Here is a 14,943-nt window from a genome sequence, read left to right as displayed (position 1 = left end):
GAGAGCTGAGGATTGTGGTTGTTCAAAGCCAGCCCAGGCAGGGGCAGGAAAGTCTGTGTGAGACTCATCTCCAATAAACCACTCAGAAAACCGGAAGTCGTGCCATGGCTCAAGTGGTAGAGTGCTAGCTTTGAGCTGAAGAGCTGAGGGACAGCGCCCAGGCCCAGAGTTCAAGCCCCAGGACTGACAAATAAAAAGAGTCCATGTTTGCACCGTTTTCTGTGCAGATGCCAAAGCAGAATACCTACACCTTTGTGAAAATCGGCATGAGACCGGCCGATAAAAGTAATATATAAGGCAATAAAATCTTGCCACCTAAGTTCAAACCCCAGCACCACCAGAAAAACAAAGTGACAACCTCCATGCAGGTATAAAAAGTAAATCAGGAGCATGGGGCAGTGCTGTACTGCTGAAGGTGAGAAAACAGAAGCCACATTTTGTTTTGGGCAGTCGTGGGGCCTGAACTCTGGGCCTGGGCGCTGTCCCTCAGCTCTTCAGCTCAAGGCGAGCACTCTGCCACTTGAGCCACAGCGACACTTCTGGCTTTTTTCTTATGTGGTGCTGAGGATTCGAACCCAGGGCCTCATGCATGCGAGGCCAGGGCTCTACCACTGAGCCACCACGCGGTGGCCTCGCCTCGAAGGCCAGCCGCAGCAAACACACTATTAGCAAACAGCCATGAAGGCCGGAGGAAAGCACAAAACCAAGACCAACAAACCAGTTCAGCTCCAGTGGAGAGCGGACCCGGGACGCCACTGCGATGGAGGAGCCGGGGACGGGACCCGAACACGGAGACACGGGACGGCACGGGGTACCGCGGCAGGGCTGGTCAGGGCCTGGCCAGGGCCCCAGGAAGCGCCCGGACTGGCAGGTCCAGTAGCCTATCAGCTGTGAGGACGGGATGGCGCTGGCCAGAGGCGATCGCCCTGTTGGAGAACCCCTTACCCGGGGAGCCAGGCCCGCACACCGCGGGACGGCGCAGCTGGAGGAAGTCATGCACCCCCACCCCATCGTGTTAAGGGAGGGACCCTCACACGGGTCCTCCCTGACGCCATCCCGCACCTGCGTCGGGGATGGGGACACGCGGCCAGTCCAGGCCCAGCACCCTTGGAGCCAAGATTCCCAAGCTTTGACTCCAGCAGGGCGCCCGGGTTTCCTAAGGTGTTCATGTCCTACCAGACACACGGAGATTGTATCGCCGATCTGAGAGCCGGGGCTCAGGGTGGAGAAACAGAGAGACCAAGCCGAGGGCCGGAGGTCCCGGCTAGGCCCGCGCGCTTCCTGCGGCCCCCGGATCTGAGAGCCGGGGCTCAGGGTGGAGAAACAGAGAGACCACGCCGAGGGCCGAAGGCCCCGGCTAGGCCCGCGCACTTCCCGCGGCCCCCGGACTTCCCCCAGGGCCTCAGCCACCGTCGTGACTACAGCTCCCTCCAGGTGCCTCCGCAAACCCTTAACGGCGTCACCTGTTGTACCGGACACTAGCGAGCCCCGCTAACGGGAAGAGGGATCCATACAGCCCCCCTCCAGCACCTACCAAGCCAGCTTTTCTTGTTTTTAGGAATAAGGGGGTACGGGCAGATCGCAGCACCCAGGCATCCCGCAAAGTAGGCGGGTCACCTTAGGGGCAACCTTTACCCGCTCAAAAATTCGTCTCACATTAGCAGTGAGGATCCGGGCGTCACCCCGAATCGTTATTTTCCTTACTCATAAGTTTAAGGCATAAAGCGGCGTGGCGCTTTCCTTGCGGGTGATGAGTGTCATTTTCATTTTAGTTATGGTGAGTGTCACGTTGCTCACGGAACAAACACGTTCATCCCGTTTCGTTTGTTTCATTGGCTGTTAACTTTTTCGTTCGCTTTTCATTTTATTTGTTCGGGAACAAGAGGCCCTGTAGTACCCCCGACCCTCCCTGTATGCAAATAAGCTGGCATCGCGAAGGCTCATGGGGAGTGCCCCACCCTTTCCGGTTCTTGTCGCTTTATAAACTATCGCGAGAGTCGGTTGGCCGGACGCCGGAAGCTGCTCTTCGCTGGGTAGCGGCCGGAGGGGCGGGCTGGAGGGCTGAGGGCGTCGGAGCTGCTCTCGACTCGCTCGGCGGCGCAAGATGGCGGACATCTCCCTGGACGAGCTCATCCGGAAGCGCGGAGCGGCGACGAAGGGCCGGTGAGGGACCTTCTCACCCCCCAGGACGGGGGTCCGGGACCCACTGGGGCTCGGGGGGAGGAGGGCGCCCCGCCGCCGCGCCGCGCGCGGGCCGTTTGCGCCGCCCCCTGCCCAGCCTCGTTCCTCATTGGCCGCCGCGGCGGGGCCCGCCGTCCGTCGGTCCGTCCGTTCCTCCGCCAGCGTCTGCGGGCGCAGCGGCGGGACCGCGTCGGAGTTCGGGCCGCTGACCGGCTCCTGCCTCAGCCCCCCAGCCCCAGTGCCCGCGCCCGCGCCGCGCTGAGGCCGCTCGCGCTCCTGGCGGCCCCGGGGCTCGAGCGCGGGGCCTGGGAGCCGCCCCCGAGCGTCCGTGCTCACGGCTGGCGCTCTCCCGCTTGAGCCGCAGCGCCACTTCTGGTTTTCTGGTGGTTCCTCGGAGATCAGAGTCTCACGGACTTTCCCGCCCGGGCTGGCTTTGAACCGCGATCCTCAGATCTCGGCCCCCCGCCGGATGACAGGCGTGAGCCGCCGGCGCCCGGCCGCGGTCTCCGGTTCGGAGTGTCTGGGCCCTGGGCCGCCGCCGCGAGCCTCGCAGCTCCCTGCGCGCTGAGGCGCAGCCTGAGCCCCTGGTCGAGGCCAGGCAGGCCGCACAGCCCCTTCCAGCTGAGCCCTTCCGGTCCTGGGCTGGGCAGTGGGCGGGGCTGCAGGGAGTCGGGGTGTCCAGGACCCTCAGGAAGAGCAGGGCCGAGGGGCAGCCCCTCAGGCTTGGCCACTTTTCAGCCGGGCAGTGCTGCTCCGACAGGTCATGGAGAGGCGTCCATGTGAGAACGGAGGGGTGCCGCTCGCCTTCCCATGGCTGTGACAAGTTGCCTGAGAAAAGCAAACTGAGAGGGGCACCTTTTGCCTCCGCTTTCAGTCCGTGGTTGGCTGGCTCTGTTGCCTTGGGCCGAGGGCAGAATGTCATGGCAGTAAGAAGGGCCAGTGGTCAGGGATGCCCCAGTGACCTGCTTCCTCCAGCCTCGTCTCCCAAGTGAGCCCTGTGGATCCCTGCCCAGTGGGGCTCTCTGGACACCACACAGCCACACCATAACATGTTTTAAAGATTGTGCCATGTTTGAGCCTGTAATCCCAACATCTGGCAGGAGAATGACAAGATCAAGACTGCATGGCTAGACCCTGCCCCCCAAAAAGACAAAGTTTATTTGTGCCAAATGGTGGGCGTTATGGGACCTTTTCCTAAAGGAGTAGACGCAGGAGCCCCTTGGGGACTGGCTAGGTGAGACCGTGGGTTCTGCAGCACTTGGCCAAGGTAGGGTTCCACACTGCATTTCCAAATCGTCCTGTGTGGGTTGCCAGACTGCCCCCTTGCCTTCCTTATGTGAAGGTGATATCTGATGAGTGTTGTCAGTTAAAGGTCTCTCTACCTCCCTCCCTCCTCCCCCTCTTTTCCTCTCTCCTCCCGGTTCCCTCCCTCCTCCCTCTTTTCTTTTTGCCAGTCCTGGGGCTTAGAACTCAGGGCCTGGGCACTGTCTCTGAGCTTTTGCTCAAATCTAGCACTCTACAACTTAAGCCACAGCACTACTTCTGGCTTTGTGTTTCTGTGGTGTTGAGGAATGGAATCCAGGGCTTCATACATACTAGGCAAGCACTCTACTGCTAAGTCACATTCCCAGGCGCCTCCCTCCCCCCCCCCCCTTTTTTTTATGCCAATCCTAGAACTTGACCTCAGTGCCTAGGCACTGTCCGTGAGCTTTCTTTTTTGTTCAAGGCTAGAGTTCTACCACTTGACCCACAACTCCCATTTCCAGCTTTTTGATAGTTTATTCGAGATAAAAGTCTTAAGGAGTTTCCCAAGTTAGCTTCAAGGCATGATCCTCAGATCTCAGCCTCCTGAGTTGCTAGGGTTATAGGCAGGAGCCCACTGGTGCCCAGCCTTTGCTCTTTTTCTGGTGCCCAGCCTTTGCTCTTTTTACGATCAGTTGTAAGGGGGTTCGTGTTAACATGCTCTCTTATATATGCCCCTCGATTGTAATCAACTGTTCCTCCGCTGTGACTTTTAAGTAGCGAAGTATCATGATCTCCAGTTTTTAGTGTGAGAATTTGCTGTGATGTGATTATTGGATTGGAACCAAAGTACTGGCTGGAAGAAACTGTAGAACATCCTGTGTTTGAGTTAAATTTTCTGGAAACTCAGGCTGGGGCATGGTAGCTCATGCCTGTAATCCCAGCTGCTCAAGAGCAGATATGTTTAGTGTCAAAGTTTTTTCTTGTTGTTTTTGTTTTTGCCAGTCCTGGGGCTTGAACTTGGCCTGGGCACTGCCCCTGAGCTGCTTTTGCTCAAGGCACTGTACAACTTGAGCCACAGTGCTGGCTTTTTGTATGTGGGACTGAGGAATCAAACCCAGGGCTTCAGGCATGCTAGGCAAGCACTCTCCCACTAAGCCACATTCCCAGCCCCAGTGTCTAAGTTTTAAGGCCAGACTGACAAAAAGTTAGACCACCTCTGCCAATAAGCCTGTTATGGTGGTTCATACCTATAATCCTGTTATGCAGAAGGTGTAGGCAGGAGATCCTATCCAAAAATAACTAGAGCAGAAGGCTTTGAGGGCTTGGCTTCAAATGTAGAGTACCTGCCTACCAAGCATGAGGCCTTGAGTTCAAACCGCAGTACACAAATGAGCCTGTCTTCTGGAAATTCTTTTTCACTTGCACAGCTGTAAAAGAAAGATTAGATCTGGGGCTCCTTGACAAATTTACATGAACAAATGTCACTTTCCTATTTTACATGCTTTCTAGAAGAAGTCACCATTCTGGGAAGTTTGGTGTTAATGTTGCATGGATATCCCAGGAAGAACTTGGTGCTCAGTAATTTAGGAATGTTGCTTTGCCTCTTCCTGAGCAGATAGCAAAAAGAGGGAGCGTGTGACACTGTGAAGCCTCTTTGCTGTCCATCTGGTCCCTTGTTCTACCCTCCTAGGGATCAGCATTTGTGGAATGCTGCTGCTTCAGAGCAGCTCTTCGTTGTGTTCCTTATGCCTGGGCCTCCAAGTAATCGTCAAGGGTCCTTGACCAATTCCAGAGCCAGTTGCAGGTGGTTTGAGTGACCGTTGTCTGGCTTTGGGGAGAAATAGCCTCCGGCACTTCTCTAGTGACTCCATCTCCACAAAGGGAGCTGAGCATGCTTGTGCACGCCTGTCATCCCAGCAACTGTAAGAAACCTAAAATAAGCATATTATAGTCCAGGTGTGCCCAACCTGCACAGGCCCTTGAGTTCCAAACCCAAGAACTGTTTAGGGCTGGTGACTCTCACCTGTAGTCCTAGCTACACCTGAGCCTGAGATCTAAGAATCGTGGTTTGGAGCTAGCCCAGGCAGACAAATCCTCCTTGAAACTGTTTTATCTCCAGTTAATCAGCACAAAGCCGTAGCGGAGAGGTGTGATTCAGGCAGTAGAGCACTAGCAGTGAGCTGAGCAAGAGAGGGAGAGCCTGAGTTCAGGCTCTAGTACTGGCATGGGAAAACAAAAAGGGATAGGGCCTTGGCTAAAGTGGTAGAGTGCCTCCCTAGAAACTAGTAAATACAGGAACACAGTTCAGTCCCTAGCACTACACAAAATGAAGAGTATTGGCGGGTGTCTTCAGCAAAGGGACAGTGTCTTTAGTGTCTTTTTAGTGTCTTGTTTTGTTGGTGTCTCCAAAGCAGTGGTTTATAATTGACTCTTAGAAATAGTTTGAACTAAACTGTTTTTTTTTTCTTTTTCCCTCGTGGATGAAAATCCACTTTCTGTATTCCTGAGCACCCCCTCCCCTCCCCACCCCACCCCAGACATGAATCTTTGGACAAGGCACCTGTCGCGAGGCAGCTGTGGAAGCTGCCGGAGTCCGCACGGAACTGGAGGCGGCATTCTCATAGGTGCATCAGCTTCTGTCTGGAATGAGGGAGTGCGCTCCTCCCTCCCGTCCGGTGGAGGGGGGGGAATGTCCTCTCCCTGGCCGGCAGCACTTTTCCGTGGGCAGCTGCTGGGGAGGACTCGGGAGCCATTGACCTTGTTGGTTGAGGTGGTGCAGGAAGGGACTCGCTGAAAACCTCCCTCCCCCTTCCTAAACATTGGCTGGGGACAAGAGTGCAGAAATGTGCTTGGGAACATCAGTAGTCCCCACTGTGGGAGGTGAGGCTGCAGACAGAAGTTGGGGCAGGACTGGAGGCTCCCCAGAGGGGCCGGGCTTTGTGAGGGAGCCTCCGCAGTTCTGCAGGAGGCTCACATAATTGACTCTGTTTTAGAGACCTACCCCTAGCAGGAGTGTTTATTTGAAAAATTCCTGATGACTAATGCCTGCCTTCCAACCAGTACCGCTGCCTGCTGGGATGAATAGCTGTCTTTTCATGCAGGAAAAAGGAGCTATGGTTATAAAAAGCCCCAATACTAAAGCCCCTAAAGCTGATCATGAAAGGAATGGAAAGAACTGGTGTCACCTGGAGTGAATGCATCAAATTGAGAAGTAGCTCCTCACTCTCCCCAGGAGCAGCTCCGCCATCGAGAACTGCCAACAACCCGCCCCCTCCTGCAGCTGCCCCTCTGGTTGTGCTGGGAAAGGACTGACAGGTGGTGTACAGGAATTCAATCACGGAGGCTTAATCTCACTTCTGATGCTGAGCTGACTTCCACCTATTTCCCCGAATATACCTCTGTTGCTAAGCAGGCATGACTATAGATGAAAATGCCAGCCTCCATCTTGGTGGTCCTTCCTGCCAGACAGGAACGATGGCATGCCCCCAAGTGAGCACACTGCATCCGTGCTTGTCACTAGAGGACGGGCTCTTCCTAGGCACGGCTGTTGTCCCAGGATCCCTCCACTGAGGGACAGTACCCTCTTCCTTAGGCTTTTTGGGGGAAGGGATGACATCACAGTATATCAAAACTAAACTAGACATAATAGGATAATTTTGATTCTTCAAATTCTAATTTTTAGTTTTTGTGTGTGCCTGTGTACCTGTTTGTACCACGGCTTAAAACTCAGGGCCTTCCACTCACTTGGCTTCTTTACCCCTCCAGTCCTGTGTTTTGGTAGTTACTTGGAGATGAGGTGTCAAGAACTTTTCTGCCCTGGGTCTGGCTTTGAACTTCTATCCTCAAATTCAGCTTCCTGAGTAGCTAGAATTACAGAAGCAAGCTACCTGTCCTCTATCATCTCCTTCTCCTTCTCCTCCTCCTCTTCCTCCCCTCCCCCCCATCCTGGGGCTTGAACTCAAGGCTGGCAGACTACCGCTTGAACCACACCTCTACTTCTGACTTTTTGCTTGTTAATTGGAGATAAGAGTCACACAGACTTCCTGCCTCGGCTGGCTTTGAACTTCAATCCTCAGATCTCAGCCTCCTGAGTAGCTGGGATTACAGGCATGAGCCACTGACACCCGGCTTTACCTTTTTATTTATTTAAATAAATCCTGAGGGGCTGGGAAGGTGGCTTAGTGGTAGAGTGCTTGCCTTGCATGCATGAGGCCCTGGGTTCGATTCCTCAGCACCACATAAGCAGAAAAAGCCAGAAGTGGCGCGGTGGCTCAAGTGGTAGAGCGCTAGCCTTGAGCTGAAGAGCTGAGGAACAGCACCCAGACCCAGAGTTCAGGCCCCATGACTGGCCAAAAAAAAAAAAAAAATCCTGAGTAGCAAAGATTACAGGGGCTTTACCTTCTTTGTAAAGCTTTCCGTAGCTCTGCTTGCCTCTTACATAGCTGTAGCAGGCATTGTCTATCAACCATAGACTCCCACAGAGTCTGAAAATGACCGAATCCTCACACTTTGAACAGCCATTGCTAATGATCAGAGAAGAGAACTGTATATATATATATATATATATACATAAACACTATATAATATATATAATATATATAATAAACTACATAAATACTATTGTTAGATTATTTGGACTTTGTCAGAAAACCACGCAGACATCCGGGTACAGAGAACAAAGGAAGGTTTATTGCCGAGAAAGGGACTGGCCAGACCCCTTCTCACAAGGGAAAACTGAGAAGCAGCACCAGCTATTTTCTGAGGTGACCTATATAACCTAGGAAGTTGAGGAAGGGCTAGGAGGTGGGGACCCTGGTGTGGACGTGAGGGCTTCATGATGGCGGACTAGGATCTATGGCTGCTGCCCGAGTAGATAAGGAGCCCTGCAGCTGCCCAGACCTGAAGGTCACTTTAAGGGGCTCTTGCTGCCTTATATGGTAGTAGCTGCCCCGGAGAAGTGCCATCCCAAGGTAAAGGGTGGTAGAGGCTGATTATTTACTGTCTTTACTAAATGGGCCTAGTGTTGCCTAGGAAGGGAGCATGCCAAGCTGTGGAGAGGGGAAGGAGAGTACTAAGCTATGGGAAGGGAGCTCATTTCGCTAACAACTATAAAGGTGTAGAAGTTGTAACCAGCACCTCCACCCTCCTTCTAAAGGGTTTCTTCATACAAAGTTGAAGTGAGCCAGAAATTTTGAATCTGCCCCTTTCTCCGTTCTCTGTTCATGAATGTGAACTTTGTTTTAAGAAGTTCATTATTGCATCTAGGTGGTTAACTTCTTTTTCTTTTGCTGTGTTCGGGCTTGAGCCAGGGGCTACGCTTGCTGAGCCGATGTTCTGCCGTGCCCCAGGACTTCTCTCCTTTTTCCTTGACAGTTACTGTTGATTGCTTGAATGGTTGATGAAATTGGAAAACTAAACTTTTAAAAGCAAAATTGAGCCAGGCACCGGTGGCTCATGCCTATAATCCTAGCTACTCAGGAGGCTGAGAACTGAGGATCACAGTTCAAAACCAACCCAGGCAGGAAAGTCCATGAGACTCTTATCTCCAATTATCCACCTGGAAACTGGAAGTGGCAACTGTGGCTCAAGTGGTAGAATGCTGGCCTTGAGCTGAAGAGCTGAGGGACAGTGCCCAGGCCCAGATCTACCCAAGCTCCACCACCTACCAAAAACAAAAAAACCAAAGTCAATGGGCTGGGAATGTGTCTTAGTGGTAGAATGCTTGCCTAGCATGCATGAAGCCTGAGTTTGATTCCTCAGTACCAAGTGGTAGTGTGGCTCAAGTGGCAGAGTGCTAGCCTTGAGCAAAAGAAGCTCAGAGACAGTGCCCAGGCCCTGAGTTCAAGCCCCAGGACTGGCCAAAAAAAAAGGAAATGGTGGCAACTAACTTCAGAGTATGACCCTAAAAGGAAAGTCTATGCTAGAGCCTTACAAGGTCCCTGACACTCAGCAAGCATTTAACTCCAAATAGCACTTTGAGCCCTGACTCCTTGATGCAGGGTTGAAATAGTTGAGGAGGTGCAGGGTAGGCCGGGGTAGCTCAAGGTTCTGTGAGAGCTACAGGCTGATAAACAGATCATTGTGATGCAGTATGACAGGTACCTTAGTGGAGGCTTTGTGTGGTGAGCTTTGAATCTCCCAGGAGAAAGCCAGTGTCTGGGGATCAGGGTAGCAGAGAGGTTTTGCTGGTGTGAGAGGGGAGGAATGAGTGCTTTTGATTTTGGGGAATGGAGAAGACTGGACACCTCAGCTCCCTACTTGAGTTGGACACACAAAGAAGTCACAAGGAATGGGCTAAGGTGGGCATTTCGACATTCTACCTTTCTCCAATGCCCTTGGATAAGCTGTTCTTTCCAGACACTGCAGGCCCTGGCAGCTTGTTCTATGCTCACAGATTGTGTACTTTCCTCTTCGAGTTTGAGTGTGGTAATTGCTTGGGAATCTATATGCAGCTCCTCAATTTGGAGCATCCAGAGGCCCATACCTCACCATGTTCCTTTTGGCAATTTGATTGCCTGGCCCCAAGCCAGTGGCTTTGGAGGGAACTCATTAGTGAGCATTTCTGTCTAGAGGATGCTTTTTCTCATTTTTGTGACCAAGACTTGAGTGACAGCCCTGTTCTGAACCTATAACCTGGTTGTCCTAGAGTTGGAACAGAGGGCCGTGCACTAGCTAGGCAGGCACCTCCAGTCCTTTTGCTCTTTTTTGTTTGTTTTGTCCGTCGTGGGGCTTGAACTCTGAGCCTGGACACTGTCCCTGAGCTCTTCAGCTCAGGATGAGCGCTCTGCCACTTGTGCCATAGGGCCACTTCCAGTTTTCAGGTGGTTCATTGAAGATAAGAGTTCCACAGACTTTCCTGCCCAGGCTGGCTTTGAACTGTGATCCTCAGATCTCAGCTTCCTGAGTAGCTAGGATTGTAGGTGTGAGCACCAGTGCCCGCAGTGGGAAGCTTTTTTAAAGCCAGTAGGAAGATAATGCATGAGGCTATGGCCTTCTTTCCTACCACAGGTCCCTTGTGGATTGACAGGTTTTGGGTAGGTCTGCTGTTGGCCATGCCTTTTTAGAGCAGCAAGCCTGGGGGGGTCCAGGTGAGTGAGTGTGAGGGAGTAGCTTTTTGGCTTCCAGAACCAGCTGTATTCCAGGTATTCCATAGTTCTCCTCCCTGGGCTGCTGTTGATATCCAGGCCCACTTACCATTGCAATGTGTGGTATTCACAGGCTCAGCACCAGACCAGGAGTTGGAGGCGTCCGATCCCGCATTGGGATCCAGCAGAGTAGTCTGCTTAGCCAGTCAGCACGCACAGCCACTTTCCAGCAGAGATTTGATGCCCGGCAGAAGATTGGCCTCTCAGATGCCCGCCTCAAGCTGGGAGTCAAAGATGCTCGGGAAAAGCTTTTGCAGAAAGATGCTCGGTTTCGGATCAAAGGGAAAGTGCAGGATGCCAGAGAGATGCTTAACTCTCGCAAGCAGCAGAGTACAGTGCCACAGAAGCCCCGCCAGGTGGCAGATGCCCGGGAGACTATCAGCTTGAAGAGAAGGTCCCCTGCTGCCTTCACAAGCCCTCCCATTGGGACAGTGACCCCTGCTCTGAAGCTCACCAAAACCATCCAGGTAGGCTGTGACCTCTGTTACGGTAGAGTTAGACAGGAGATCTGAGTGGACACAGGGTGGGGTAAAACGCACTTCTCCCAGGCTCTGTTCAGCAGCTTGCTGCTTCTGAAGGCTTTTCACGTACGTTATACTAAGTAAACCATAGGAGAAAGGAAAGGTAGTACCTCTTTTATGTAAAAGGGGGACATCCACAAAACTGAAATGACTTTCCAGAGTGAAATAGTGAGGGAAGAGAAAGAAAAGGATGCAGCCTGTTCAGCATGGGCTGCCTCCACTCCAGCCTCAGGGTTATTACACCAGTTTTGTTTAAAAAAAAAAAAAAGTTTCAGAGAGAGATATAAAATACATAGCCATGGGGCTGGGAAGGTGGCTCAGTGGTAGAGCGCTTGCCTTGCACGCCTGAGGCCCTGGGTTCGATTCCTCAGCACCACATAAGCAAAAAGAAAAAAGCCGGAAGTGGCGCTGTGGCTCAAGTGGTAGAGCGCTAGCCTTGAGCTGAAGAGCTGAGGGACAGCGCCCAGGCCCAGAGTTCAGGCCCCACAACCAGACCCAAAAATAATAAAATACATGAGTATGAGGACTAGGCTAGAAGCCTAGACACACTTAATAGTCCAATGCCCCATCTGCTCTCCACAGCTGCTACCCAGTGGGAAAGGAAACCATATCTCTGCAGTAGCATTGGTAGTAGGGACAGAGTAGCAGCAAACTTTAGCCAAGCTCAGGCTTTACGTGTTCATACCACATGGTTTTGGCAGTGATGTTGCTTTGGTGCTTGGAGCCAAGGCACTATAGCTCCTTTTACCAAAAACTCAAACTGCATGCCCACTATTTCAAGTGCAGTGAACCCCAGCTTGTAGAGTGCATGCATTGTGACCACTGAGTATTTCTAGGTTCCACAGCAGAAGCCCATGGTACCACTTCATACCCATCCTGCTGGAATGAGGATCAACGTTGTCAATAACCACCAGGCCAAACAGGTAGAATTAATGAGCACACATGTATGCATGCATGTGGGTGTTTTGTGGGTTTTATTTTTGTTTTTTTGCTGAGAGGAATGTTAAGACAAGGTGTCTCACTTGCTGCTGATTTACTAGGACTTAGCCAAGCCCTCTACCATTTAGCTGCACACCCCTAGCCGGCCTTCAGGGGTGTGTGCGTGTGTGTGTCAGGGATGTGGTGTGTGTGTGTTTTTTCCTGGGGCTTGAACTCTGGGTCTGGGCACTGTCCCTCAGCTCTTCAGCTCAAGGTGAATGCTCTACCACTTGAGCCACAGCGCCACTCCGGTTTTCTGGTGGTTGATTGGAGATAAGAGGCATGGACATTTCTGCCCAGGCTGGCTTTGAACCGTGGTCCTCAGATCTCAGCCTCCTGAGTAGCTAGGATTACAGGTGTGCGCACCAGTGCCCAGCTGTTGTTACTTTTTATTTGTGTGGAGTTGCAGTTGTGGATTATAAGGTTATGTTACCTGGTTTTGTCCCATTCTTTTTTTTTCTTGTAAGTCAAGTATTTTTCTGATATTCCACATTTACTATAAAATTTTTTTTTTTATTAAGCAGTTATACAAAGGGGTTAGAATTTCATAAGTCAGGTAATGAGTACAATATTTCTTGGACAATGTCATCTCTTCCTTCGTTTTCCCAGTTTTCTCTCTTCAGTCCTGCCCACAAATTGCATAGGTTATTTTTTAGATAGTGTATATTGAATACAATAACTGCATTATTAGTTCACCCTTCCTCCATTCCTGTGGTCCCTTTTTGCTCCCCCCCCCCCAAAAAAAAAAAAAAAAACAACTAACAACGCACCACCACTGACAAAAACATATTTCCATTTTCTGAAGCTGGTTTTGATAATTAGTATTTTAGACATTCAGAGTGTCCTCCCCTAAGTGTATCCTCCTTTATAGTCAGTTTGTTTGTGTGTAAGTGCATAGAGCTTTATATAAGTAATCGTGTCCAGTTGTATTCTAATTTCCACCTATGAGAGAAAACATTCACTGTGTGTCTCTGAGCTTGGCTTACCTCACTTAACATGATTTGTTGTAGGTCCAATCTGTTTCCCTGCAAATGACATAATTTTTTTCCTAATGGATGAGTAAAATTCAATTGTGTATATGCCCCATTTTTTTAATCCACTCATCTATTGTAGGACACCTGGGCTCTTTACATAACTTAGCTGTTATTAATAGTGCAACAACGAACGTGGATGGGCAAGTCTTTTTTTTTTTGGTCAGTCCTGGGTCTTGAACTCTGGGATTGGGTGCTGTCCCTGAGCTCTTCAGCTCAAGGCTAGCACTCTACCTCTTAATCCACAGTGCCACTTCCAGGTTTTTCTGTTTATGTGGTGCTGAAGAATTGAACCCAGGTCCTCATAATGGGAGGCAAGCACTCTACCACTGAGCCACCTTCCCAGCCTCTGAGCTCCTGGTTTTTGTGGGTTGATTTTGTATTTTGCCAGTTATTGATCAGCTCTAGGAGCTTGAGGGTAAAGTCTCAAGAGTCCTTTTAGACACAGGATCATAACATCTGCAAATAGGGATAGATCGACTTCTTTCCCTATGTAAATCCCTTTTATATCTTTCTCTTACTTTATAGCTCTGGCTAGGAATTCCAGTATCATATTGAAAAGGAGTGAAGAAAGAGTGGACATCCTTTGCCTTGTTCCTGATTGTAGAGGAAATGGTTTTAGTTTTTCACCATCTAGTATGATGTTAGCTGTTGGTTTGTCATATATAGCCTTTAATATGTTGAGGTATGTTCTTTCTATTCCTAGCTTTTTCAGAGCTTTTAACATGTGCAAAAGTTAGATTTTGTCAAAGGCTTTTTCTGCATCTATTGAGATAATGTGATTTTTGTCTTTGGCTCTGTTAGTGTGGTCTGTTATGTTCATTGATTTATGTTTATAAAGCCCGCTTGATTATAGTGTATAATTTTATTTTTTCTTATATGTATGTATATTTTTGTTGTGATTATAAAGGTGATATACACAGGGCTTACTGCTTTACAAGCCAGGTAAAGAGTCCATTTCTTTTTGGACAAAGTTATCCTTTCCCTAGCCATCTCCTAGTTTTTCCCCCCATCCCTGCCCAAAAGTTTTGTAGTTCATTTTCAGCAGTGTCTACTAAGTACCACGGCTGCATTTGTCCACCATTTGCACTTCCATTTCTATGCCTCCACCCCCACCCCCAGACAAATAAATGGACAAGACAACACATAGCATATAATTTTTTTTTTTTTTTGGGTCCGGTCGTGGGGCCTGAACTCTGGGCTTGGACGCTGTCCCTCGCCTCTTTAGCTCAAGGCTAGCACTCTACCACTTGAGTCACAGCGCCACTTCCAGGTTTTTTCTTTTTTGCTTATGTGGGGCTGAGGAATTGAACCTAGGGCCTCAGGCATGCAAGGCAAGCGCTCTACCACTGAGCCAACTTCCCAGCCCTAGCATATAATTTTTTTTATTGTTGAATTTTTTTGGCAAGTATTTTATTAAGGAGTCTTGTATCTATGTTCATCAAAGAGACTAGTCTGTAGTTCTCTTTTTTTATTGGGTCCCTACCTAGTTCAGGATGTGTATAATGCTGGATTCACAGAATTATTGGTGTTAGTTTGCCTTTAAAGGGCTTATAGAATTCACCATGAATACATTAGGACCTGGACTTTTCCTCCTTGGAAGGGAAGATCTCTCTCTCTCTCTTTTTTTTTTTTTTGTCGGTCATGGGGCTTGAACTCTGGGCTTGAATGCTGTCCCTCAGCTCTTAAGGTCAAGACAAGCACTCTACCACTTGAGCTACAGCGCCACTTCCAGTTTTTCTGGTGATTTTTATTGGAGATAAGAGTTTCAGGGATTTTCCTGCCCAGGCTGGCTTTGAACCATGATCCTCAGATCTCAGCCTCCTGAGTAGCTAGGATTAC

At 50.3% G+C, this 14,943-nt stretch overlaps 1 protein-coding gene and 1 non-coding gene across 2 annotated transcripts in view; one reads left to right on the top strand and one right to left on the bottom strand.

Moving 5' to 3' along the window:
• Positions 1 to 1,571: 1,571 nt before the first annotated feature.
• Positions 1,572 to 1,721, bottom strand: LOC122123671. The gene has a single exon (XR_006150426.1). It is a non-coding gene; the product is annotated as a U12 minor spliceosomal RNA (small nuclear RNA).
• A 294-nt stretch (positions 1,722 to 2,015) lies between these two features.
• The window catches only part of Poldip3 (DNA polymerase delta interacting protein 3), a 28,541-nt gene continuing 15,613 nt past the window's right edge, over positions 2,016 to 14,943 (top strand). The window contains exons 1-3 of the mRNA XM_042697982.1: positions 2,016 to 2,163; positions 10,645 to 11,038; positions 11,929 to 12,015. Coding sequence (XP_042553916.1) covers positions 2,105 to 2,163; positions 10,645 to 11,038; positions 11,929 to 12,015 — 540 coding nt within the window. The 5' untranslated portion in view covers positions 2,016 to 2,104. The remainder of the gene's footprint in view (positions 2,164 to 10,644; positions 11,039 to 11,928; positions 12,016 to 14,943) is intronic.

The sequence above is a fragment of the Dipodomys spectabilis genome, unplaced genomic scaffold (genome assembly GCF_019054845.1).
Source record: "Dipodomys spectabilis isolate Male_0828 unplaced genomic scaffold, ASM1905484v1 ptg000230l, whole genome shotgun sequence".
Classification (NCBI taxonomy): Eukaryota; Metazoa; Chordata; class Mammalia; order Rodentia; family Heteromyidae; genus Dipodomys; species Dipodomys spectabilis.
Note: the sequence above shows the minus strand (reverse complement) of the source record. Positions and strands in the feature narration are given on the sequence as shown.